Source organism: Numida meleagris, chromosome 6 (genome assembly GCF_002078875.1).
Source record: "Numida meleagris isolate 19003 breed g44 Domestic line chromosome 6, NumMel1.0, whole genome shotgun sequence".
Lineage (NCBI taxonomy): Eukaryota > Metazoa > Chordata > Aves > Galliformes > Numididae > Numida > Numida meleagris.
Genome location: NC_034414.1, coordinates 57,726,325 through 57,750,411, shown reverse-complemented (window position 1 = coordinate 57,750,411; position 24,087 = coordinate 57,726,325). Strand labels below are relative to the sequence as shown.

The window sequence follows — 24,087 nt, the reverse complement described above, 5'->3', positions numbered from 1 at the left end:
CATTCTTCTTGTCTTGTCTGCAGAACAATGCAGGAGCCACTAGTGAAGTTGTGAAGGATCTCTCTGACACATCTCATGCCCTTTTGTAACAGTTGCTTCATTTTTCCTTGGAGATGCCAAGTTGTAACAAGCACAGTGTTCAGATTTCTAGCCTAGGAGTAGCACGCCGCTAGTGCTGCCCTAAGTGTACACACCAGATCCCCAAATCCCCCTTTTCCACTACTCATTGTGCAGTGTTGAACACTGAGAAGAGCTCTTACTGACTTGCCTTCTATCTTTTTGAAGCTGTCTATAAAACCAAAAGTTCATTCCAGCACGGTAACACAGGTCAGGTCAGCTTCCTCCATTTATTTCAGCGCAATCAGTACACAGCTTCCAGGTTAGAACTGCAGTCCAACAAGAAGCCCCAGATGGAATGGCAGCACCTTCTGCTGAAGGGTTTGCATTCATTGGCTTAGTTTACAATAAAGGCCAGCAGAAGAATGTGTGTACTACACCAAGATCAGCATTACAAGAAGCAGCCTAAATCAGGTTATTTCTTAAAAATATAAGAACTGGAAGTAGTCTACTATACATACAGGCCATGTTTGAGTAGCAGTAACTGGCACGTTCCTTGTGCATCCTTGTCCAGATGAGAGAATGCATAAGGAGCAAGATACAAGAGGAGGCCGAGGTCAACTGACCAAACATTCAAGGAAAGTGGTTAAGAGACTGCCCATTTTCTCTTTCCTTTGTCACCTGGATTTAGCTTGAAGGCACATAATGACACAGCTCACTACTGAGTATCTTCACAAATCCATCCCTATTTAATACACTGCAAAGAATAGATATCATCTGACCTTGAAGCGATGGCTCGAATTTCTACTGTTACAAAGCAAGTGGTTGTTAGGCAATAGGAAAAATCCCACAGGAAGGAATAAGAATCAGACCTCATCCCAGCTGCTGACTAGGCACAGTTAATGCACAGAGTACTGGAACTAGAGGGTGCAACAGCACACTCACAGCACTGACTGAATATGAAACAGTGCTTTGGGGCAGATAACAGGCTGAGTCTTACCTCCAGAGGTGCCCTCACATCACAAATGCAGACAGGTACAGCTAATGTAACAGGCATCTGGTACAGAAACCTTATCTCTTATGAAAAACTACTCTTGAGGTAATTAAGGTCAAGTCAGAAAAGATCAAAGTTGAACAGTTTTATGACTCAAAGTAGACAAGAAATACATGAAATTATACAAAAATAAGAATATTTCAGGTTGGAGTCAGAATGTGTATTCATTGGAGGCAGGAGGTAAAGCCAGCAAACACAGCACTACTACTGCACAGCAATATTTACAGTGCACCATGACTGCACTACTGATCATGGTAGAAATGTTACCAAGTTCTCTAACAAGTTCCACTATAAAATACTGTAGGTATCATGAAGAACACAGTTCAAGGCTTGCAGACTGTACTCCAGACATCCTGGTTTTTTACTTAATATAATTTATGCATGTTAAATTTCAAGTCATTCATTTTCCCCCAGAAGGAGATAGAGGAGAAAACACAATAAGGTCACTGAATGTTTCAGCTGCTGCAAACTTCTGGGCGTTGTTCTTGACTGGAGTGAAGGGAAGCTCACCATCCAGCATGGGCTATGGGAGAAATCAGTGGGAATTAAGCACTCAAAAGCAACAGTTATCTGCTCTACAAAACAGCACTGCAAGGGCACGCAAGGCAAGCTAATAGCAAAGTGCCCCGTGGACACATTGCAGCTTCAGAATATGCAAAGCAGAGATCTGCCAGGAAGATTGGAAACCCTTCCTGAAAACTACAGCAATTTAGTGGATGCAAAAATAACAACATACTTGCCTTTATGTGGTATTTGGAACTGTGGATATTGCTTTGAAAAAGCCATTTACCACTTCAAGTTCCATGACTTTCCAAAGGAATTCTGCAAGCTTATTTCCAGGCAGAAAATAAGAAAGGAGTAGATGGTCCTTTTTGAAGACACTCATTACTTAAAGCAGTAATCTACATCTTAAAGAGGATTTTTTCTACTTTAGACCAAGAACATCATACAGCCAAATTCTTTTAACAATTTGAAAGTGCTCGTACACCTGAGTTTTCCTTGGTGAATCTTGCTTCTGTCTGTAGCAGATAAAACTACAGAAATGGGATGGAAAACACCTGGAAAACTCCAGCCAGTAAGTGGAAGGAAACAGCCAGGTGGTTCATTATGTTGGTAAATATTTACAAGAAAATCCACAAGTGTTATTTTAATCATCAGCCTAACAAGATCAGTCATTCTTCTGTTACAAGTGTCAATCTGTCCTATATTTGATGCGTGCCACAAGGAATGAGTGTGAGGCAGTACAAGGAGATAGGAATTGTGGCCTGCATTTATTAGAGTAGGTTGTATGCTTTGGCTTGATAACATCATCCTCCACAGCTTAATTTACTTCATGCAGTAACTGATTCTGCAGAAAAGGTTAATGGTATTGGAACAAGCAGACTGTTGTCAAATAAACTTAAGGGTCAACTTACTGTATCTAAAGGATTTCTCTCAATGGAAGTCAAGTCACTACACAAAACATCTGAAAAATAAGAACATTTCATTATTATTTTCTTCTTAGGGTTAGTCTGATTTGCTGAAGCTGAAAAAGATGCACTGTTTTCTGCATTTAGTGAAGAAAAAACAGAACAGCTTGCAACTACTATTGCAAGCCTCTTCTATCAGCTTTCTGCTTCACAGACCACAGGGAAAAGACATGGAGAAGTGACAGGAACTGCTTGTTCACATGTAAAGCATGGATAAGTCATACCAACAAATGTAGGTTTTGCTACAAGCACGCATAGACTAACAAAGCTACAGTACCAGTGATTTAAAAGAATAATATTTAGATATAAACATAATGAACATAAGAATGTAGCAGTACCACGTAAACTGCAGCAGCTTCAAGATACATACCCATCTGATGCATTTTTGGTTCTCCAGACTGAATGAAGCTGAACTCAGTGCACATACCCTTCTCTGGACTGCACATAGTGATATCTTGTCCTTGCTGTTCTGCAGCAGATAGTTCCATCTCTTCCATGCCATCCACTACTTTTAACTCACTGCTACAATCTTCCAGCATCTGAAAAACAGGAATTTTAACTGTTCCTAACCCTCTGTAGAGCTCAGATGTCAGCTATACTCGCTTCCCAGAGAGCCAAAAGCAAAACATCAGTGTAATCAGAAGGACATAAAGCAGTTTGTATGACACCAGGAAGCTTTCTTTCCTCTTTTGTCTGTTGTAAAGGCAGTTTGGTAGCTCTGATGCTCCAAGCACAAAGGAGAGAAGGAGGCCAGGACATTCAAGGGAAGTGAGTTTACAGAAGCCAGCATATCTATATTGTGTTAAACACAATTCATGTGTCATCTACAGATCTTACAGGCAATTCAGAAGAGAGAGGTTTTGAACTCCAGCCTGTACAAAGGTCAGGAAAAGCAAAGCTGTCAGCTTAACACTGTGATTTATTTCTCATGAACTATTTCCCAAGCACCCTCATAAACTGGATTATCTTTTAGAGAACATATAAAAGAAATTCCTCCATAAATGGATTTTGAACTTAAAGTGCCAAAAAGCATTCTGAGGTTGTTCTCTAATGAGACTTTACCTCAGAAAAACTTTATCAGCAATACCAAACGTTAGAGATTGCCAGATTCCTCACATAGTAGCATCACCAACAAGTAGTTTCTCATGTAAAAACAGTAGTAAAAAGAGTAAGAGAAAATAATAACAGACTTCAAAATACAAATGTGTATGTGTGCATGTGTATGTATATACAAAGACTGTTGTAGTAATGTACAGATCCAAGAAGTAATAAAAATTAAGACCCTACATTTCCAATGAAAGGAAATGCAGGATGATCAGCTCCAAAGCAGCAGCCTTCACTAAGCAGCACAGCAGCATCAGAACTATGGAGGTTGCACTCTGGATTTTAATGGCTACTCAGAAGTAGGCACGTCACCAAGTCCACAGACATTTCAGGACACACATTTCCCAACTCTGATACTTGTGTTACTACCAATGCTCTTGCTGTACCTTTGAACGGTTTAACAGCCTCATGGTTTGTGATATGGCAGCACGGAGACCCAGAGAGCTAGATACTCTTGCTCCTTTCAGGCATGGTCCCCAAATGCAAATCCATTTAAAAATTCACACCAGAAAAATAGGTGGAGGACTTAAAGGAGCAGTGCTTGGCCAAGTGACAAGCATCATACAGCAGAGCCAATAGGAGATCCAGAAGGTAGCTCCAGAAAGAGAGAATGCAAGACAACTGCAGCAGTCCCTGTGTCCTACAGAAAAGGAACACGCCTCATCCCAAGGAATTCTAAAGATATCTTGCATGTTTGATCAGACACCCAAGTATCCAGGGCTGATAAAAAGAACTGTTAAACCAGCAAATCAGGTTTGGGCACCTTTATCCTGAGAGGGACAGGAGCTCAGCTCAGGGCAGGAAAGAAACAAATGGACAAGCTTTGAACGCAGCAGTGGGTTTCCTCAGGCAATTAGAGCTGCTGCAATAGGTAGATCTGCACTATCACATTACATTTCTGCACACAAGGATAATCAATCAAGATGTCTAACACTTATGGTATGAATATTTGTCATTCTTTGTCTTTGGCTAATAGTAGAAAGACGTTTTAAGGATATACATGAACTATGCATGACTTACCCTAGTGGCCTCTGCTGTGCCAGCAACAGGATTGTGCTCTTCTGCAACCAGGGAAATGCTGAAAGAGAAACAGCAATCCTTTCATTCTTCTCAATTAAAAGATTTTGACAAGCCCAACTGATCTTAAAAATAGCTCTCCAATTATGCCTTGCTGGTTTGGCACAAGTCAGCTATAATGAAATATTCTGGACAAAAAAACCCAAAAGCAACCCCAAACTCCTATTCCTGCACTGAAATTATATTTAGGCAAAGATCTTAACGTTTGCTTGAGGGAAGGAAAAGACAGAACGACTTTGCAACCTTTATCTCTGCCACACTGAAGGAAGGTTAACACTTAATGGACATTAATATTAATTCTCCCAATTAAAACCAGACAATTATTTGTACTAAATTAAATTAAAAGCTTCCTTAACCATGGCTACCTTTGTTCAAGAAAACCACTAGGGAGAGCTGTTTCAGTGGGAACCTGGTGCATTTCTAGATGTGCTGGGTGGCAGCCTTTGAGCTCTGGTGTTGTTTGCTTTGCAGGCGTATCCTTGGGGTTACAAAGAACAGAAGAACTGCTCTGCAGCAAAGCTCTTCTGGATGATCTCGGAGTTGCCAGACTTTCAGAAGTCTGCTGGGATGGTCTGCAAGGTGTCTTTGAAAGTGAGCCTGAAAAAGAGCATTTGATGTTTTATCTCAACAGCAGTTTCCAGAAGATGAAATTGTTAGGATTCTAGCTAGTAATGTTCTTGGTTTTTTCCTGCTTGTTTTATACAGATATTATATTTGTTATATACGCTGCAAGCAGAAATTGAAAAAGGTGACAACCACATCAATAGGTTACCAAGCTACCTTAACACCAGCTAAGCAATTTAGTAATTACCACCCCTTCACAAAGAACCTGAAACAATGAGATTTGATGTTCTTATTAAATCCCCATGGTGGAAGCTGCTGTCATTAAATTCAATATTTCACATTAGATCATTTTGATAGAATTCAAAAAGATAAATTCATAACTGATTTTTAACATTCTTTAAGAAAATCTTTGGAAATTCCAAGTCATCTTACGCACTTGAAATAGGGGAGAGAAGTAGGATCACTGAAAACACTAGCTTTACAGATTGCAATAAGACAGGTGCTCAAAATAAAGTCTTATTTGGAGCTTTTGCTCAAGAAAAGCTTTCAACAGCTTTTATTCCAGACTGGAATGTATTACAACCTTGTTGAACACGAATTCCAATTACAGATGTACTGTATCTGCAACCTCAAAGGCAGCAGTGCAAGGTTTAGTTCTCAATAATTCCAATTCATATCTTACAAATAAAGGCCATCAGCCTGCACTGACTTTGAACATGCTCTCAGCTAAGTCTGGGAATGCTCTGATTAAAATTTCATTGCTAAACATACACTAAAAAAACCTGAACCAGCCGCTTTTAACTCCGTATCTAAGTAGAAATTTCATATTGCACTGGTTTGAGCAATTATGGCAATCATGCAGAACAGTTTACTTTAGTTCCCTGATATAACAAACCATCAGATGAAACATTAATTGTGCCTAGCACTGGAGTTACATCCAGTATCACAGCATAACCTGTCTCCAAGTGAGCTTGGTTCAAATCTCTTCCTCATTTTCAGGTCATGGAAATAATGATTAAGCTTCACCCACCTGGAAAGCTTTTCACAGGGCTTTCAATTCTGAAAAATCCTGCTTCAAAAACCACTTTTTCTACTTCTGGTTGCTTGTCCTGGTACGCGCTGTCAGCAGCTCCATCATGCTTCATTTTATCCCTCATAGCTGCTTTTACAGCGGCAAGCCGGTTCCGGGCAGCAGCCCTTCCAGCTGTTCCCAGCTTTGGTTTAGATACCACATTTGGAACAGTCTTTTTCTGAAATTGAAAGATAATAGAAGCTTCATCAGACAGAAATAACTGCACGTGAACATCCACGCAGCTGCCAACCACACAGACAGCAGCAGTCTCACAAGAGACAAGATCTCTGTTCATCTCCAGGAAGCCTTGGACTGCCATTTAGCTGGTAAGGTTCATTTGCAATAACAATTTCAAGTCAATTTCTCACATCAAGTTTATAGCAAGTGTTTCCGAGCTGCAAGTTTTTCTAAGAACTTTCTCTAACCGTTGTGGTTATCATCTTTGAAAACAGTGGGATACAGGGACTCCTAGTGGCACGGAGATAAAGTAACTCAAGGACAGACACTTGTTAATCAGTGAAGTCTCTCCTGGCATTCAGCTTTTCAAAGGAAGTTGTGTGTCACGTACCGTATCTATGGTGTGACATTTAGTCAGTTGATGCAAGACTACAATACACTTCCTCCAGTTTCATGTTTGGTGTTTCTTATCGACCTTCACATCATTTTTCTGATCAGTTGAGCAGTCTCAAGGAATGGCATGGCGTTCAGGCAATGCGAATACGATTCTTAATGTTGAGTCATTAAGAACAATTACAATATTCCAAACCAAAACGTCAATAAAATGGCTTACGTTAAAACCCACTCTGCAATAATCAATACCACATTTGAGGCAGTGTGAGATCTATTGATGCTTAGAGAATTAGTAGCCTAACACTACCAATGGTCCTACTGTAATAAGTCACCATTAGCACTTTGCCCTCACTGCTTAAAACTGTCAGTCACTGCTAAATTCCTCTGCAGTAACTTTTTCAGTTACATCAGTGCCAACATCAGCAGCTCAGAGACAATGTTTTACATCCCAAGGGTAAATTTCTGTTCCAAACTGAACTCACTTGCCTTACTAACAAAGAGCCCAAAGACTCCATGAGCCATTGTTAATTCTTAGTTCTGATCCTCCTAACAAAAGAGACAACAGGTATCACAAGCACCAATTCTAAGCACGTGTGCAAGATGCAGGGAAAGGAGATGCAAGTTTGAGAGGAATTTCACCGAATTTTTGAGCATCAACAGGAGCAGGGCTTCAGAGGGAACTTGCATTTAAGAAGAGTGTTCATTACTCCAATAGCTTCCTAATCATTTTAAATATCTCAATACGTTGTTGCATCTTGATGCTTTAGGAGCCATCCATACCTTGACAACTTCTTTGCCTGGTACATCAACTGGTTGCCATTTGTTATCTTGAAGCTTCCGCAGATCATCAAATTTTTTATTCACATCTTCAATCTATTGGAAATCCCAGAGAAGTCCAACTTTAATTTGCAAGATTCACCAGATTCACACACACAAAACACTGTTTTAGGAAGTTAGATGAAATGCACAGCTATGCTTGAATTTGGTAAGTATTTTTGCTTCAAACGCCAAAGCAAACTAAGCAGATGATCAGAGAAACTTGAACTGCCCCCAGAGACACGGTAAGCATAAGTGAACCCTCTTTTTCCAGTAACTGGCTCTACAAAAGATTGCTTAACTGGTCAATGAATTGTAAAACCACTGTATACCACCTGGTACTATTCACTGTTACAAAGTGATAATCAAGGACATGCATATTTAACAGAGAAAAACCAGAGTCTCAGTATTTAAATGAACAAAAGTTTCAATCCATTGCTTGTAAGAAGTAACTCCATATTTATTATAGTAGGTAAACATGCAAGTACGTACCTGGAAATTAATCATATCCCAAAATCCATTTAAGTCTGTACATGTTGTTTCCTTTTCACCCCGTTTAAACTCACAGTCATCCACCAATCCTTCAAACTGTTTAAACCTTTCTGCTATGAGCAGTCTTGTCTGACCAATTGTTGTGCGAATGAGATCTTTAGCTGATGGTAACAAGCAAACAAAGGAAGAAAATGGAATATATAGGAATAACTCATCATTCCACAACTGATAAAAAAAGTATTTGAAGAGTTTGGAATCTGTTTACTGTTTAAACTAAGTTCAGACCTGCAATGCAGTTTATCTGCAGCCCATCTATCCACTGAAATCCTCTAAGCTTGCTTCTTTAAAAAAGATTGCTACCAATTCTGTGTCTTTAAGATAAAAAAAGCACAGACAAGTTAAAACATCTATATATATTTGTTAAAGCCTATGCATTTAAACATACTTAGAATTTACAGAAAAGCTATTGCAATAGGCACTTCAGTGTCAACTACTAACAGCTCAGCATCCTCTACTACCACTTCAAACATTACACTTCAGATTTAACAGCAGGATATAATGCATACCATTTTTGTTTCGAGGCTAAAGCTCTGAAGCTTAATACAAATTTCACTAAAGGCTGCAGACAGCACTATTTTGCAAATATACTCAGATATATGAACTTCCCCCTGTCACCTTCAGTTACCATAGCACCCTTTTTACCCTGCTTATTACAGCTCAGGCTTACCATCCTCTGGAATGTCCAGCTCAAATTTTCCATCCCACTGAAGGCACTGGGACATCAGCCTTTTTGTCTCAGACTGAAGAATGTTTCTTAAAATAAACAGTGAAAAAATAATTTGAGAATGTTTCAACTGTTGTCACTATTTGTAACTGTTAATTATTATCATCCTTTTGCTTTCAGACAAGCTACACAGTCTTTGAGCAAAACCCATTAGATTGCTTTAGTTTGCTGTGATGTATTTTTTTTATTGCTTTCAAGCTTTATGTTCCTTAGGACGTAGCATTAGTCTTCAGAATGTTATATTCTTTACTTGCACTAACAATATGAAAGGAAAGATAGCAATGGATGTCTACTAAAGTTGCTACTGACAGACACCAACCATTATAAGCTACTGTTTTCAAGATATTACTCATGTTAAGGACACAGAACAGACAACCATGAAGGGAAACAAATAGGCACAGACCTGAAATAGGGCACATCATGCTCTTGCTCGCTTATGTTATCTGACTTTGTTTCAGACACTGCCATCTCTGTAGATACAGGAATCATTTCATTGGATCTCTGAATGGAAGTCTTAACCGATTCACTTGCTGGAAGATATGAAAAGCATTTATTCAGAATCTGGTAAAAACTAAAAACATTACAGTGATAAACCATATGTGAACTTCATACCTTCTCCTTTCAAACTTGCAGTCATTTGCTGTCCTTGAATGCCTTGATCAGAAGGTGAAACCTGACTTTTTAAATTAGGCTCTTGTACCTTAGTTTCACTGGATTTTTCAACTGTATTACTGAGGAAAAAAAGAAAACAGACATGCTTAAAAATTAAGAAATGTTGAGAAACTGACCTCAAAATCTGACCAAACACACAAGACTGCAAAATTCTGAAGGCTATTTTTGGTTCAGTGCTAGACAACACAAGCTATTCCTATTAAAATAGATAAACAGATAAAGCATGGGCAGGATTATATCGTTTGCCTTGCCATATTAAGTCCACTTTTGATCAAGCAATAAATGCAACTGTGATCAGGTGTTTCAACATCAGAACAATTTGTTACACATGGAATCTCACTACAGAAAGCTCAAGTTTTCGGTGGCATCACAAAAATTCACTTGCATTTTAGGCTACTAGAAGTAAGAATCTTACACTGGAGATTTGGAAAAATCCCAGAAGGCATCAGGTGACAAAAATGCATCTGCCCTAGAAGGAGACATGGGAGTAACTTTGTAGGTTGTTAGTCCTTCTAAGGGCTGAAACACAAAATTTTGCGGTGCAAAGGAGCGTGTTCTGGGTCTTCCTGGAGCAGGATTGTTCTTTTCTACAGATGTCTGTGCCTGTCCAAGTTCTGATGCTGAACGTATCACTGGAGCCAGTGGAGCATTTTCATTCGCTTCATGTTTAAAAGGAATTACCTGCACAAACAAAGTAAGCACTACATTATCAAATCACTAAGCGTTTACTAAAAGATGTTAGCAGAATTCTAAAGTGACTGCTTGAAAGCCAGCAAGAAAGGAACAGTTTCAGGTAATTTGATTTCTACAATAATGTAGAAGTACAGAAGTCTGGACTTAACAACAGCAAGGTCCAACTGGCATTTGACACCTGCAAAGTGTTTTTGCAACAGGGGATAGCACTTGACTATGAGGAACATAACAATCCATTGAAGGGGCTACAGTAGCAAAACACGTGGCCTATTGGAGCAGTACTTAAAACCAGCAAATGCTTGCTTTTACTGTTAGAAGAAAATGCTTGAAAGTGATAAGTTCCTCAAGAGCTGAGTAGCATACTGGCTCCAAATCCTACTCTGCTCATTGAATAAATACAGTTTATACACATACCTTAACTTAAAGGCTGAAGAACAAACTAAAATAAGCTGATAGCTGAAGAATGCAGCCCAAGACAAGGAGAACACAAGTGCAGTTAGAACCACAGCACGTTGTTCAAAGAGAAGGAAGTTATTGAGTCCACATTCCTACAAGATGAGTGACTAGACAATCATACAGAACATTTCTGAGATACCTGTATCGAGATACTGTTAGCTCAAAGCAGCCAAAAGATCTCAGACTGTTTGTGGAGAAAAGATGCATCTTCAAGACACTGGAAATCTTGTTATACTTTAGATACCCTTGCTTGGAATGTAAGTTTTGAATTTAAACTTTATCAGATTTGTAAGGGCAATATGAATAAGGTTACAGCAAGGGTTTACCAGCTGGCAGCATCAAGCAACTCTCCTGCTTGTGAAGAGGTCCTTACCTGAACTAAGAACCAAGTGCCTTCTACCTCCTGTCAGTGTCTGTGCAGAAATACTCCAGCTTTAAGACAATACTAGTACACAGCTGCAGTTGCTGAAATAGGACTGGAGAAGGGAGGTGTGGGGGAAACACTAAGTAAAAGGGAATAGTGGAGCATAAGGAAAAAAACAGATGCTTCTTACACAGGACTGTCAGGGCATGAATGCATATGTGAATCATTTAGGAACCTGAACTGGAGGGTCACCTGAATTCAAACACAGTGGTCTCTACACTGAAGTAGTTAAGTTTGGTTTGCATTTTCAGTGGGATAACAGAAGTGGCTACCTTTAATTAAAGCAAATCTCACAGGGAAAAAGATTCCAGCTACGTTCTTGGTGGTTCAAAAACTGAAAATGCATTTAATCCTCAGACTCTAAAGCCTCACATTATTATTACCTGATGATTGAAAGGATACATTCAGAGTAAGCTGCAAAAATAAATGCACTGTATGAAATTTATAAACAGTAGATAAAACCAGAAAACTGATAAGGTCTTTTTATTATTATTATTTTTTTAAGTAGCGGAAACATCACGTAAAAGATATGTCATGTAAGATCTCAAATTTAAATCACTGTCCAAAACCTGAGGATTAGTAAACAAGTCATCCATACCTGCAAACCAAATTTGCTCTTCAGTTTTAAAAATACAACATATAAGTACTTACAGCTTCTTCCCAAAATCTAGTTTTTTTTAGTGAGCTTCCTGTTACTTTTACACACGAGTACGACTATATTTATGAAATGCTTGCCCTACCATTTTTACTGGCTCTTTTATCAGTTTTACTGCTTTTCCATTTCAAATATTACACGACCTACCTCCAGGACATCAGGTTTGACTGCTTTCTTCTGCTTTGCTACATTTGCTGGCTTTCTCTGGGACAGGTTACCTAAAGTGAAGCAAACTCTATGTGGTCAAAACATATCTGATTAAAAGAATCATTCACCAATATTTTCAAAAGATTGCTGTAAAAGTCTGGTGGTTAAAGACAGGGACAGATGGCTTTGCTTCTTGAGTGGGAGGGGACTAGAAGGCAGATACCTAATTGCAAGCGTTCACTCAAAAGAAAACCTAGCCTAGGATTTAACAGTCTGTTAAGAGATACAACACCTGGAAAAGAGATTCATTAAGCTATTAGTCTTTACATATTATCACTTGCTTTGAAAGAACCACCTAATTTCCTTAAAGGCTGAAGAGACTTAAGTCAAATGAGCTTAGATTGTGAGTTTATGCATGGCATAGGACTTCTATGGGTGGATCAAAACCAATACTATCACAGTCTGTACTTTCAACCTAGAGTTTAACTTGTGTCTTATATAAAAGACATTGCAAAACGTTTCAGAGAACATCCTGATGACAAGACCATACTACTAAAAATATCCCCTTCATTAACCATTAAATTCCCCTATTTGAGTAAACAAACAAAATTCCTGAGTTGGAGAACATGGGCTCCCAGCATGTCCAGACATACCTGTTCTTTGTGAGTCTTATTAATCCTTAAGCAGTGATTCACTAAACTGGCCAATCTTCACTAGTCCAGTTTTTGTTCTTTCAATCTATGATTATTATATTGATGTTGACAGTCCACACAGACTAATTTTACAGCAAACTGTCCAATATTGGTTTCCACATCATTACTTAAATATTCCAACAGAGTTCCAGATGAGATTTTAAGTCACGGGTATTTGGTCATTTTCTTACATGACAATTTAGCATTATTGGTCTAGTCTATCTATTCCAAAGAGCTGCTACACAGCAGAATGTAGTGTGCTAAGACAGTTCAGAACAAGCTGAGATGTATCTCATGAGCGTAGAGTGCCCCAGACAAACAAGATCCTAAACACAAAGCTATCCTAGTACATCATTTGACAATGAGCTTGACAGCAGTACAAATATACACGTTGTTTCCAGAGCTCATGCACACAGTACCAGTCAGGACATCTCCTCAAAGCACATGGTATCACATACATATCAGCTACACAAGCAGGACTATACTTACTGCCTCACTTACCAGCAGTAGCAGTACTTGTTTTCAGCACCTGCCTAGCTGCAGAGGCAGCTGCTCTGGTGACTCTCACGTTTGAGGCTGTCTGGGCTGAAGTCTGCAACACTAAGAAATATTAATTCCAGAGATTTCAAAGCTTGCTAAGGAGATGTATTGAATTAGTATAATTAAAAACTTTGGTTTTGCAGTAATCAGAAAGCTGTACACATAACCATCAGTTCCATTAGTTTGTTAGAATCATAGAATGGCTTCGGCTGGAAGGGACCCCAAGTATCATCAAGTTCCAACCCCCCCGCCACAGGCAGAGCCACCAACCAGAATCAAGAGGAGTAGTAGTTTTGTCACTTCTGTGCAAGGAGTACTGAACAAAGACAGGGCAGCTCAGCCTTGGCATCAAGGCAATACTTTGCAGAACCTTGACAGAAAACGTCTTTGTTGTACAGTAGTGCTTCCAGTATCATGGTAAGACCAACACATCAGTGTGCCAGATACCAAGTACAAAGCTTAAGGAACCCCTCTTGGTGTTCCCTGCAATCACAAAGTCAACACCATCCCTATCTTTCAGATGAAGTTTTCTGGAGGAATAACTGGTAGTTATTTGCACAGCTGGAAACTTAAACCAGCCATCTCTGTAACAGCCAGCAGTGCCTTGGTCATCACACGAAAGCATTCTGAGGTGTAAATTTATTAAATTACGTTAAAATATTTAATTTTAATCATCCCTGAAATATATTTTTCTAAAATATGACTCAAGGTCATGCACTACGTTAGCCATCTCAACCATTTTCATCACTGTGTTTTAGTACTGTTTCTTATTTCCCTCAAAACCGACAGTATTAACACGCACAGAAACATTTAACAGCTCTTTACTTCATGCTCTGCTTTTCTATATCTGTAGGAAATCTAGAAGTCCCATTTGGTTATGGCTAATGATATAGATATATTTTAAAATGCTGCTCTACTTTCCACAGAATTGATGTTTGACAAGTTGGGAAAAAATTACTAGCTAGACAACCATCACATCTGATTGACTCAAACATACACTCCCCTAACATTTTCATACCAGTGTTTAAGTACATCTAATGCATATTCTTCATTCCCCAAAAGCATTATCAAGTCTAGTGATTAATCTAAATTAATGCTTTAATTGTCATTCCAAACACTGATAACAAATCTGTTTGGTATTCACTGAAAGCATGAATGAAATCTATTTAAATAGACATCTGCTGCTTGCTGACTTAATTACATAGCGATGTGAAAATAACTTCACTCTGAATTACAGAATATCATGTGTTAACTACTCTGCATGACTGAGCATTAACAACTCGAAGCCTCGACATCGCTGTGCCATCAGGAAGAATTTATTATTACACGTGTGTTCTACTTGCTTAAACAGACACAGCTTGGGTTGGCTTTGTTTAATTTTGTTTTGTTTTCTCGAGAAATGTATGGAATCTTCACATTGCAAGTGCAACAGCCAGACAGATACAGAAGGAGCTGCTTTAAAATATGAAAACAACAGATTGTACTTGTCATCTATTGAAGCAGACAATCACACATTTACTCAGTTACATTAGTGTGTATCAGAAGTTTGGCTCTTACTTCCCGTGTTACTTACTCACGTGCTCTACCAAACTCTTTTCAGTGTTATGTTATGTAACAAGTTTCATTTAGAGTACATAAATAGCATAACTGCTGCACAGATCCAAACTTCACTCAAAGTATTTACAGCTTATATAAGTAGCTATTTTTTGGGATACCTATAATACCAAAATTCATACGTTATTTCTATCAGCTATCCTTTGTCTTTTCCAGATGAAGTCATTTAATCTACAATAACAGGAGCTACTACACATGATATTTTCCTTCGAGACAAATAGGAAGCTCTGTATAGCTCCAGCTGTGGGACAGCTAGCAGCCACACACTTCTGCCTATTAACTTTCTTCTCCCTTTCCTACAGTGATCATCAGAAACCAAAGTGCACTAAGCATCCTGCATTCCATTTCCCCCAGTCTACAGAAGCTACCGGTACATACAATACCTAGAGCCACATACTCCATAGTCTTTCAGCAGTTGCCTTTGTTCTAACTGGTAGAAACGTTCATCCTAAAAACTCTGTTGTTCCCAAACCCCCAATATATACTGTCGATTTTTCCTAAAAATGTTCCCTGCCTCACTCCCACAGTGATATCGAGCTATTGACTCAAAAGAATCATCAGCAATAATCAGCAATGTCCTTTCAGAACCAGATGCAGGATCACTCTAGCTCCATACCTTTCCCCTTCTCTGCCATTTTGTCCATACTCATCTGTTTCCGTCCCGCTTGCGTGGGGCGCACACCATGTCCATTGGCACAGACCTACAAAAGAACATCACGTTTCATCAAGCACCATAATTACCAAAATGAAGTAGCCCAACTTCTTTCCTCACCTTTCTCTCGTAGGCTCCAGTAAAACAAATGGCAGGTAATTTAGCACAAAGGTCTTGAAAGATTACAGTGATATCAAGGATAACTAAAATAGCTCATTTCAGACGGGTTGAAATCCATTACCCAACTAATTAAGATCTTATCTAACAGAATGAAGAAAACTATTTAAGAAATTGTTCAGTTTACTTTGAAAGTAGGAGGTAATTACTATTGCATCTTGGTACATATTATATGATTTAAAAGCCACTTTTCAGAAGAAGTTCAGTATTAACTCAGTTCTCCCTTCACGCAGTCACAATTGGAAGCCTTCCAAATGCATTCAAATTACATAAGGCAAGATTGCTAGATGCAAATTATAGCTTCTACTGATTACTGCAGATGAAATTCCTCAGAAAACCTACTTCTTAACACAAATAAAGCCATGAGACTATCAAGATTCCTAGTAAAATATGCCAACAGTGAATTGATTCCATCTTTGAGCAGTAAAGATTAATCGTGAGTGATACCTACAGTAATTGCTTTTCAACAACATACATCTTCATTTATAAGGCTTTAAGGCTGCAGCATTAAAAGGAAATTTGCACAGCTGCTCTATCTTCTTTGACCTCTAGTCACTGGTTCTACTTATTTATTACCCAGAATAGGTGCAAAACACAAGGCAAAGATCTTCTTGCATAGGAAATTCTCTCCCAAAATAAAACAGCTTTATAACCAAGCTAGTTGAAAATAATAAATTTGGCAGTGGTGGTCTTACATATATGAATGTGAGATGAAATATTCTACAAGTTAAATATTTCATATCTTTACGAAATCAAGGTGCCAAATTGGCAAAATAGGTAGGATTTCAACAGTTTTGTGCATCAGACCTGTCACTATAGGCTCCATGAAATCAAAGTTACGGGGTCTGATAGGCATCTCAATCACTCATCTTTAAACAGGTAGCTAAATAAGACGGCGTAACGTACAAGAATATTTTTAGGTTGAATTTTAAAAACAAGTGTTGTTCCCCACTGTGAGAACAAAAACATGCACAGCTTGTAACAAGCAGTCCATTTGTTGGGTTCAACTTTTTGAAGCTGAAATGTGATTGCAGATCATTAAGTCAGTTCTTTTTCCGCATTACAACAGATTTTCTGTATTCAGGAGAGCTTCACAGGTTCTCCAAGCCAAAGTATTTACCTCCAGTCTCATTACTGCCTCTATTCTTACTTGTACTCCTTGATGACTGCAATATTTCACATGGAAAAAGAAATCTGGAAGATCAGTGCACTTTTCTCCGTATTGACTTAATCAAACTCTCTATAGCTCGGTTAAACACAATGCTCAAGCCATCACAATAAATTCTATCAGCTTGCTGAAAGCTTTTCTGACCTAATCTGTCCTTTTCATCAGGAAAACCTGCCTGGAGATATCATTCATCATGTCAGAATGCAATCCTTATTTACATGCTCAAGGATAATTACATCTTTTCCTCCCAATTTATTCACTTAAGTTCACGTAAGAGACAAACCGTAGAGGGCTTAGATGCAGTTGATATCGCAGCGTTTTCTGTTTGGTTCTTGGCCTTTGATCGAGTAATCCTCCCAGAGAAAGCAGGAGCTACCTGGAAACATTCCCAAGGAAACGAGAGTTAACATACTCCTTTCTCTCCCTGCCATCACTGCCAGAGTGTGCAAGAAGCCTAAGTGGGTAAAGCAACATGCCTGTGCACTTGAGAGTTAAAGCAGATAAAGTATGTGATGTGAAAAACTTAAAGTCAGATGGACTAAATGCAAACAAGTTACCAGCTCTAAAATAACTTAGCTCTTTCATTTGCAGATGAACCACTCATTTTTGAACTGAGGCCACAGTCATAACTACCAAAATTAAAACATCTCTTCTATATTTCCTGCTTCGTTAAAAAAAAGAATGAAATTACTCCCTTATCATTTCCTTATTATAAAATATTTATGAGGTATTTATATTATAAAATGTTTACATAACTTGCATAAAATTGTTTATATAATCACAAATTTTAGTGTCATATACTATATAAGCTTCATTTAGATATTTCATGTTACCCTTTTTACCTTTTCTTTTGGCTTTACTGTCGCGGGAACTTCAGGTGCAAGTGAAAGAAATCCAGATGCAGTAGGTTTATACAACCCAACTTTAAACACACCCTTTTTTGCTTTTTCTCTTTGCTCTTTCAGCTTTCGGAGTTCCTTCTCTTCTTTATAGCGTTGAAGCATTTCCCTGCGTTCATTAATCCTCTTGGTGGCTGCATCTGTAGATTGTTCTGAAGCAAAGATGAAGATAGACATGATACACTACATTGAAGATACTCTTCATCCAAGTAAAAGTCAGAAACTAAGCAAGCTGGAAAACTGCAAAACAATGTTGCAAGATACAAGATGAACACACTAAGTCAGCAAGAAAATGACTATCTGGAGTATGTGCCTACAATTTTCAATTTAAGTTTTATAACACAAATCCACGTGATCTATCAGCTTGCTAAAAGCTTACATTCTCTGCAGTGTATTCAGTGATAAATTCCAGCTTGCAAACAACATGTCCTCGAATCTGCATCCTAGAAATGCTGCTAGTTCATACCATTTTTCAGTGTACAGACTGTTCCTGCAACACTACTAGTACTAAAGCAAACACTTTAGCATCAGTTTATTAATTAATTTGTACCAGATTCTCTATTAAAATACTTGCATGGACTGTTAGAGGAATGGCCACATCCAATGAGTTACAGTCAACTCAATGATTCTGCATCTATCACTGAAAGCTGAAGCTTAGGTGAGCTTTAGGTACCAAATACTAAAGTCTGCTGGAAGCTTAGAATAAGTGACATGAAATGTGAAAGAATAAAACCATAAGATGATGCTGAACTTGAATGACATGTCTGGAAGATAAAACCTATTGAATGTTACAATTTAGCAAGGATAATCAGGCTGTAATTTCTCAGATTATATATTTGACACGATTACATAGGGATTTGACTTTTTCCTCGCAAAATACTGAAGGTGGAGATATTTCTAAAGAACTCTGCAAATACTTTTAAAAAGTTACTTAATTCTTTAGCCATAATCACACCGAAGAGCCACACAGGCAGAATCCAGTACGTGCAAGACTTGTTATCCCAGAGAAAACTGCCTAAAAGTAGCAAATTAAAAATAAAATTGTAAGCTGCATTGCCAATTTCTAACCATTCTTTAAGCATATGACAGATAGCAGTAGTATGTAGATGAGGTTATAGATACAAGTCATTCACTTCTTGAACAAAAAGCCATCCCGCTGAGTATTAATAGCAAAATGCTTTCTTCCTTTGGCTGCTGTGGACAAAATTGAGTAAAGGCTAAAAAATAGTTCTGGAGTCATAAAGGATGGTGTTAAGACTTGTTTTCTTGATAGTTAGAAGGTGTGAGTGTCATTCGTTTTTAAACCTTAAGCCATTCCTTCAAATTAAAACACAGACCACATTTAACAACTTAAAAAAAACTTTATAACAAGACTTTACTTACTCTGTTTCAAACTGCTGTTTTCTTGCGAGCATGTTTCACTCGTCTCATTTACTTGAGGAATCCCCCTCGTTTTTGACACCTGAACATTGACATCTGTCAATCCAAACTGTCTGCCCTTTTCGAACAACTTGTGTCTGTTCTCTTTTTGGAGCATGGATTTCCTGCGGGCAACTTTTGTTCTGATGGTTTCTGTACTCAAATCCTTTTTGTACCGACTGACAAACTGGGAGGTAGCAGCCATCTTGATTATCCTGGACAAAAGTCATAACGATAGGAAATAAGGAGTCATGGTTTGTTTTGCCCTTTTTGTTAGAGTTTACAGGTTACGAAGAAAGACCTACATTCTTCATTTCTGTACATGTACCAGAGAAAATGCAAATGACAATTTCAGCAATGACTCTTCATTATTGGTTTTATGTATTTAAGGGGGTGGTTTGTACGCTAAGTAATCAGGAACTCTAAGACAGAATTAGCAGGGAAGGCTTAGTCACTGCCAGGGACTGGCTAGCCTGTTTTTAAACACAGATGTTTTTCTTGTTAAGGAGACAAGCAAGTAAATGACAAGGTTGTAGGACAATACTTGGAAGCAGCATTGCCACTAAGCGTTTAGATTATACCCTATCTGATGGCAAGGCATTTTTGTCATGCATCAGAGTACTCGGCTTTGTTTCCTAACTGAGTTTCCAGGATGCAACTGCAACACAATAGCATTTATTTCAAGCAGGATTTCTCCCTACTTTTTTAACCTGAGGAAGACCTGATGAAAGCAACAGTTGGTCTGTACACGCTGTGCTAACAGCAATGCAAAAAGTGCAATTCCCTGCACCCTACTGAAGCCTTTTTGAGAGTTGTCATGCCTCCTGGGGAAAGGTCAGGATCAGTTCTTGGTTTTGCTTGGCCTGCTACTTCAACCAGAGGGCTTTCGAAATCTCCCATCATTTAAAGAAAACAGTTCTAGGGTAAGCAGGTGGTACAGCTAAACTATACAGCCCATAAACGTCAGTTACGGAGGTTCTCAATTTCAAGACAGCAAGCTTTGATCCAACTAAAGAACTGGTTAGTGAACTGGACCGAAATGATCAGCCTAGACCACGGTTGTGCAGGATTTCTTAAAGTCAAATAAGCCCTCACTATTTGCTACCAATATATCAAGCTAAGAAACAACACCAGAGGCCTAACTTGGAAACCTAGATGTCAGAGGAGGAAAAAACAAACAAACCCAGAATACCAAGATAAAGAGTAAAGAAATAAGAAACAAGTACTGTTTATCTGGATAAAACTATAGAAAAAGCAACAAAAGGTTCGGAGCCAACCTAAGCAGGAATATAAAGTGACTCTGTGCTCTGGAGCTGGCAGTGGCAGCTCCTTGTGCCCAACTTCATGACAGTATCCATGCACCGAGTAACGCACATAGCTCCAGCAGCGCTTGCACAGCCATTTGGAAGGGCTTGGGATACATATTAGAGACAAAGAACGAGTCAGAAATCTAAATGGCTATGTTTTGCATCTTTTTCTCCCCAGTATGCTTAGCACTGCAGGAGGGCAAAACAGCTCAAGGAAGTTTAAATGATCAAATGGGAATAAAAGCACAACTCAGCTTAAAGTGCTCAGGTTAGAGACCAAATGTCTTCCATATAATCCTGGAAGAGTTGGTGCATGCCACTACCACCTGATTTGTTGATGTAATCTCACAGTTCATCTTTCATTTTATGTTCCAACTTTCAGAAATTCATTAAAGATGCCAGCTAACGATTGCAAATGATCAGACTGAGTCTACTATAGTTCACAGGTCATGCTTACCCTGATTTACAGGTAAGCAGTTAAGGAAGGTTAATCCATGAGCTCCTCCAATAATCATCTTTGGGCTGATCTTGTTAGTAGTTCCTGTGGCGTTACAGAAAGCCCTTCAGAAAACAGTTAGTGGAAGTATACCACTACTACCCACCTCCTAAAATAAGCAGGCTTTTTGTGCCAACCAAAAGAAAATCATTCCTAAAAGCAGCAGCTACCATCGAGACACCACATCCATCCTCTGTGGACTTTGCGGCGGTAAAGGTGATAAATATTAAAGATTTGATAGGCCTAGCCAAGAAATTAATCCTAACTAAATGGACATTCCTTCCAACTAAAAGCTAAATGTGATAGATCCCAACTGTCCACTTCTGAGCTAATACTGGGTGCATCACTCCTGTAAGCTCCAGGAGCCATCCCTCCAGACTCTCACTTTATCTACTGTTCAATTTGTTCTTAGAATTGTGACAGCTAGCAAGCTACTCAAGGAGTCCATCTGCCCCGAGGATGGGTACCTGTCTTTGTTAACATCAGAACAATGCTCTCCTTATCTCTTTAATTATTCTGAAGCAGCATTTAGGCTTGGGTCTCTGCAATCACCAGGCAAAGAACAGGGGAGCAGAGTGGGGAGATGCCATCCAAGTGTTCTAAACTATCATCAGAGTTAAAGAAGTTTCTGTCTGAGCTGTCACAAATGGTACTTGCTATTGCATACAGGGAATTCTCAGATCTCTGACAACTTGCAGGACAAATTTCCAGTGTCTGAGCCTCCTCACACACGCTCTATAAACACAACAGCAACCTATCCAGACTACATGCATGTTTTTTAATTTGTGGAAGGTACCATGCCCATATCCACAGAATAACTATTCTATTAAGGTAACTATAACTATTAGGTATCAGACAAGCTTACAAACCCACATTTGCCTTGTACTGTGGTAACCATTTTAACGCATTTCAAGGATTTTTATGCTCTGCCTTCCATTTTAAGGAAGTACTTCTCTGGCTATTGTACTGTATGCCTACTTAAGTTCTTCTGCCATGAATAAACATCAACAGCAAGCTATCTGCTTTTAAGCAAGCAATCCTGTAGAAACGATAATGTGAAACTTGAAGAAGGCAAATACAATGTAAGCAGAGACAGAACTCCCCACTTAATTATAACACAAAGCTATCATCATCCCACATCCTCGATTAAGAAAGAAAGAAAGCAGTAGTGTGAAAACTGCCCCTTTTAGCCCCAGTGTCTACAGACTAAAGCAGAAACAGCAAACACAAATATAATTTTAAAGTCGGAACACGGCCAGCTTCAGGACTGGCCCGGACGCAGCGGTGTGGGGAAGGGGCCTCGGGGATCACAGCAAGCCGCGCACCGCCTCCCAGCTTCCCCTGAGGGCTGCCTCAGGTTCTCCCTCCCGAACCCGTTCCCGCGCTGCAAGCCCCGCCATACCTTCCCGGCCCCGCCACTCAGCTTTCCTCAGCGCTGCCGCCTCCACTCGTTTTCAAATTTCACCTGGAGACGCTGATTGGCCAGCCCCGGCCAATCTACGGGCTCTCATTGGCTCGCTCCTAACGGACGGTTGATGGGCAGAGCCTAACTCGCGAGATGAGCTGTTTATTGGTCGGCGTCATCGCCACGCTTGATGCTCATTGGCTGCGCCGAGCACTGCCCCACCCCGCGCTTGCCGCTCATTGGCTGGCGAGTTGCGCGGGGTGGGAGCCTCTGGGAGCGGAGGGACTCTAAGATGGCGCCGGGATGAGGCGCTGTGGGATTTGGTATCTTTTATGATTATTTCAGCGGCCTTGGCAGGGGTCTGTGCCCTCAGGGCCTTGCTTAGGCTTTCCGAGGAGCCATGCCAAGCTCTTGCTGCCAGCACATGCCTACCTACACACGGCCTGCCGTGCTGCGGGCTTGCTTGCTACCTCAGGGAGCCAGTTTGGGGGCGTTGTTCTGGTTGTGTGTTCTGACAGAAAAGCACAGCTGTTCTCAGAGGATGCTGTGAGCGAGAAGAAGGTGACACTGGAGCGTTGCCACCATAACGTGAGGCATTCCTGAGGTAACTTTGTCTTGTAAGGGCATGAATAAAGTATTGCCTGAGATTTATGAACACCCCATAGGATTTTTCAGCTGTGTCAAGGTTAACCTAGCTTTTCTAAGCAACATAAATATATTCCTCGCCTGTTAGGTATCTTTCATGTTCATTCTCTCGTATGCAAGAGAATAAATCCAAGAGCAGTGTCCCGGCTTGCTGGTGTGACTGTATGCAGTGCCACTCACGTGCAAGATGATTTGTTCTGCGCTTGTTTATCAAAATTAAAATGCAGAAATGTTGATGAGGAAATCAGCCACTTGGTGGCACTGCAAAAATGCAGACACTGTATGAGTATGGCCAGACAGGAAACTGCTGAGTGCGGTGGTCAGTGCTGGGTGACGGCCATATCTTGCAAGCAGCATCTCCAAACAGCACTGTGGAAAAACATCAGTAAATTTTTATTTAAACACGGTTACAGTGAATGGAGGCAGCAATAAGTAGGTTAAAGAGTGCTCGGCCTAGGTGCAGAGCTCCTTGCAGCAGTGATTGGTCTTGCACCAGTTAGTACTGGCTCTGTCAATCACAGAATGCAGCTGTCAGAGAAATGCCACCACACGTTTCCTTGCGTGGGCAACCAGGGGATACAGCAAAGATTTGGAAACTTTGAAAATCCTGACCATAAAAATTCTTGATTTACTGTAAAATAATAATGAACAGTTTGGAGTTTATTGATGCTTTCAAGTACCCCGCTGGTACAAAAAGGACCCAATTAAACAACAGAGCTACAGGAGTTTGTGTTTGTAGACTCTGCCCATGGAGTTCAATGTAGTCCTGGCTTTTTGCTGCATTTTGTTACTGCCATTGTCCCCCTGGATCAGTGGAATTTGAAAGCATTCAAGAATTCTACCCTATGATACCAGGATATAGTCCAGTGATTTGAACCATGCTGAACCACTGGCTTTTGGAAAGAAAATAGTTTGGGAGCGTCTCCTTTCCAACCAAAAATCATTTTTTCTTATTTCATACTGGCGG

The 24,087-nt window shown here is 39.6% G+C and overlaps 1 protein-coding gene across 2 annotated transcripts; it reads right to left on the bottom strand.

The window, feature by feature from the left end:
* Positions 329 to 22,627, bottom strand: DLGAP5 (DLG associated protein 5). 2 transcript variants are annotated; one of them, XM_021401876.1, is made up of 19 exons: positions 22,473 to 22,627; positions 19,232 to 19,482; positions 17,792 to 18,000; positions 17,233 to 17,325; positions 15,569 to 15,653; positions 13,300 to 13,398; positions 12,107 to 12,177; positions 10,147 to 10,412; positions 9,672 to 9,790; positions 9,463 to 9,589; positions 9,003 to 9,088; positions 8,276 to 8,436; positions 7,748 to 7,840; positions 6,356 to 6,575; positions 5,127 to 5,358; positions 4,705 to 4,762; positions 2,951 to 3,119; positions 2,527 to 2,576; positions 329 to 1,634 (listed from the first exon to the last, which is right to left on the bottom strand). In XM_021401876.1, exons 2-19 carry the CDS (start codon positions 19,470 to 19,472, stop codon positions 1,512 to 1,514), a joined length of 2,502 nt encoding a protein of 833 aa, XP_021257551.1. In that variant the 5' UTR covers positions 19,473 to 19,482; positions 22,473 to 22,627; the 3' UTR covers positions 329 to 1,511. The 2 variants fall into 2 exon arrangements, with proteins under 2 accessions (XP_021257551.1, XP_021257552.1); XM_021401877.1 differs by lacking the exon at positions 22,473 to 22,627 and adding an exon at positions 21,032 to 21,172.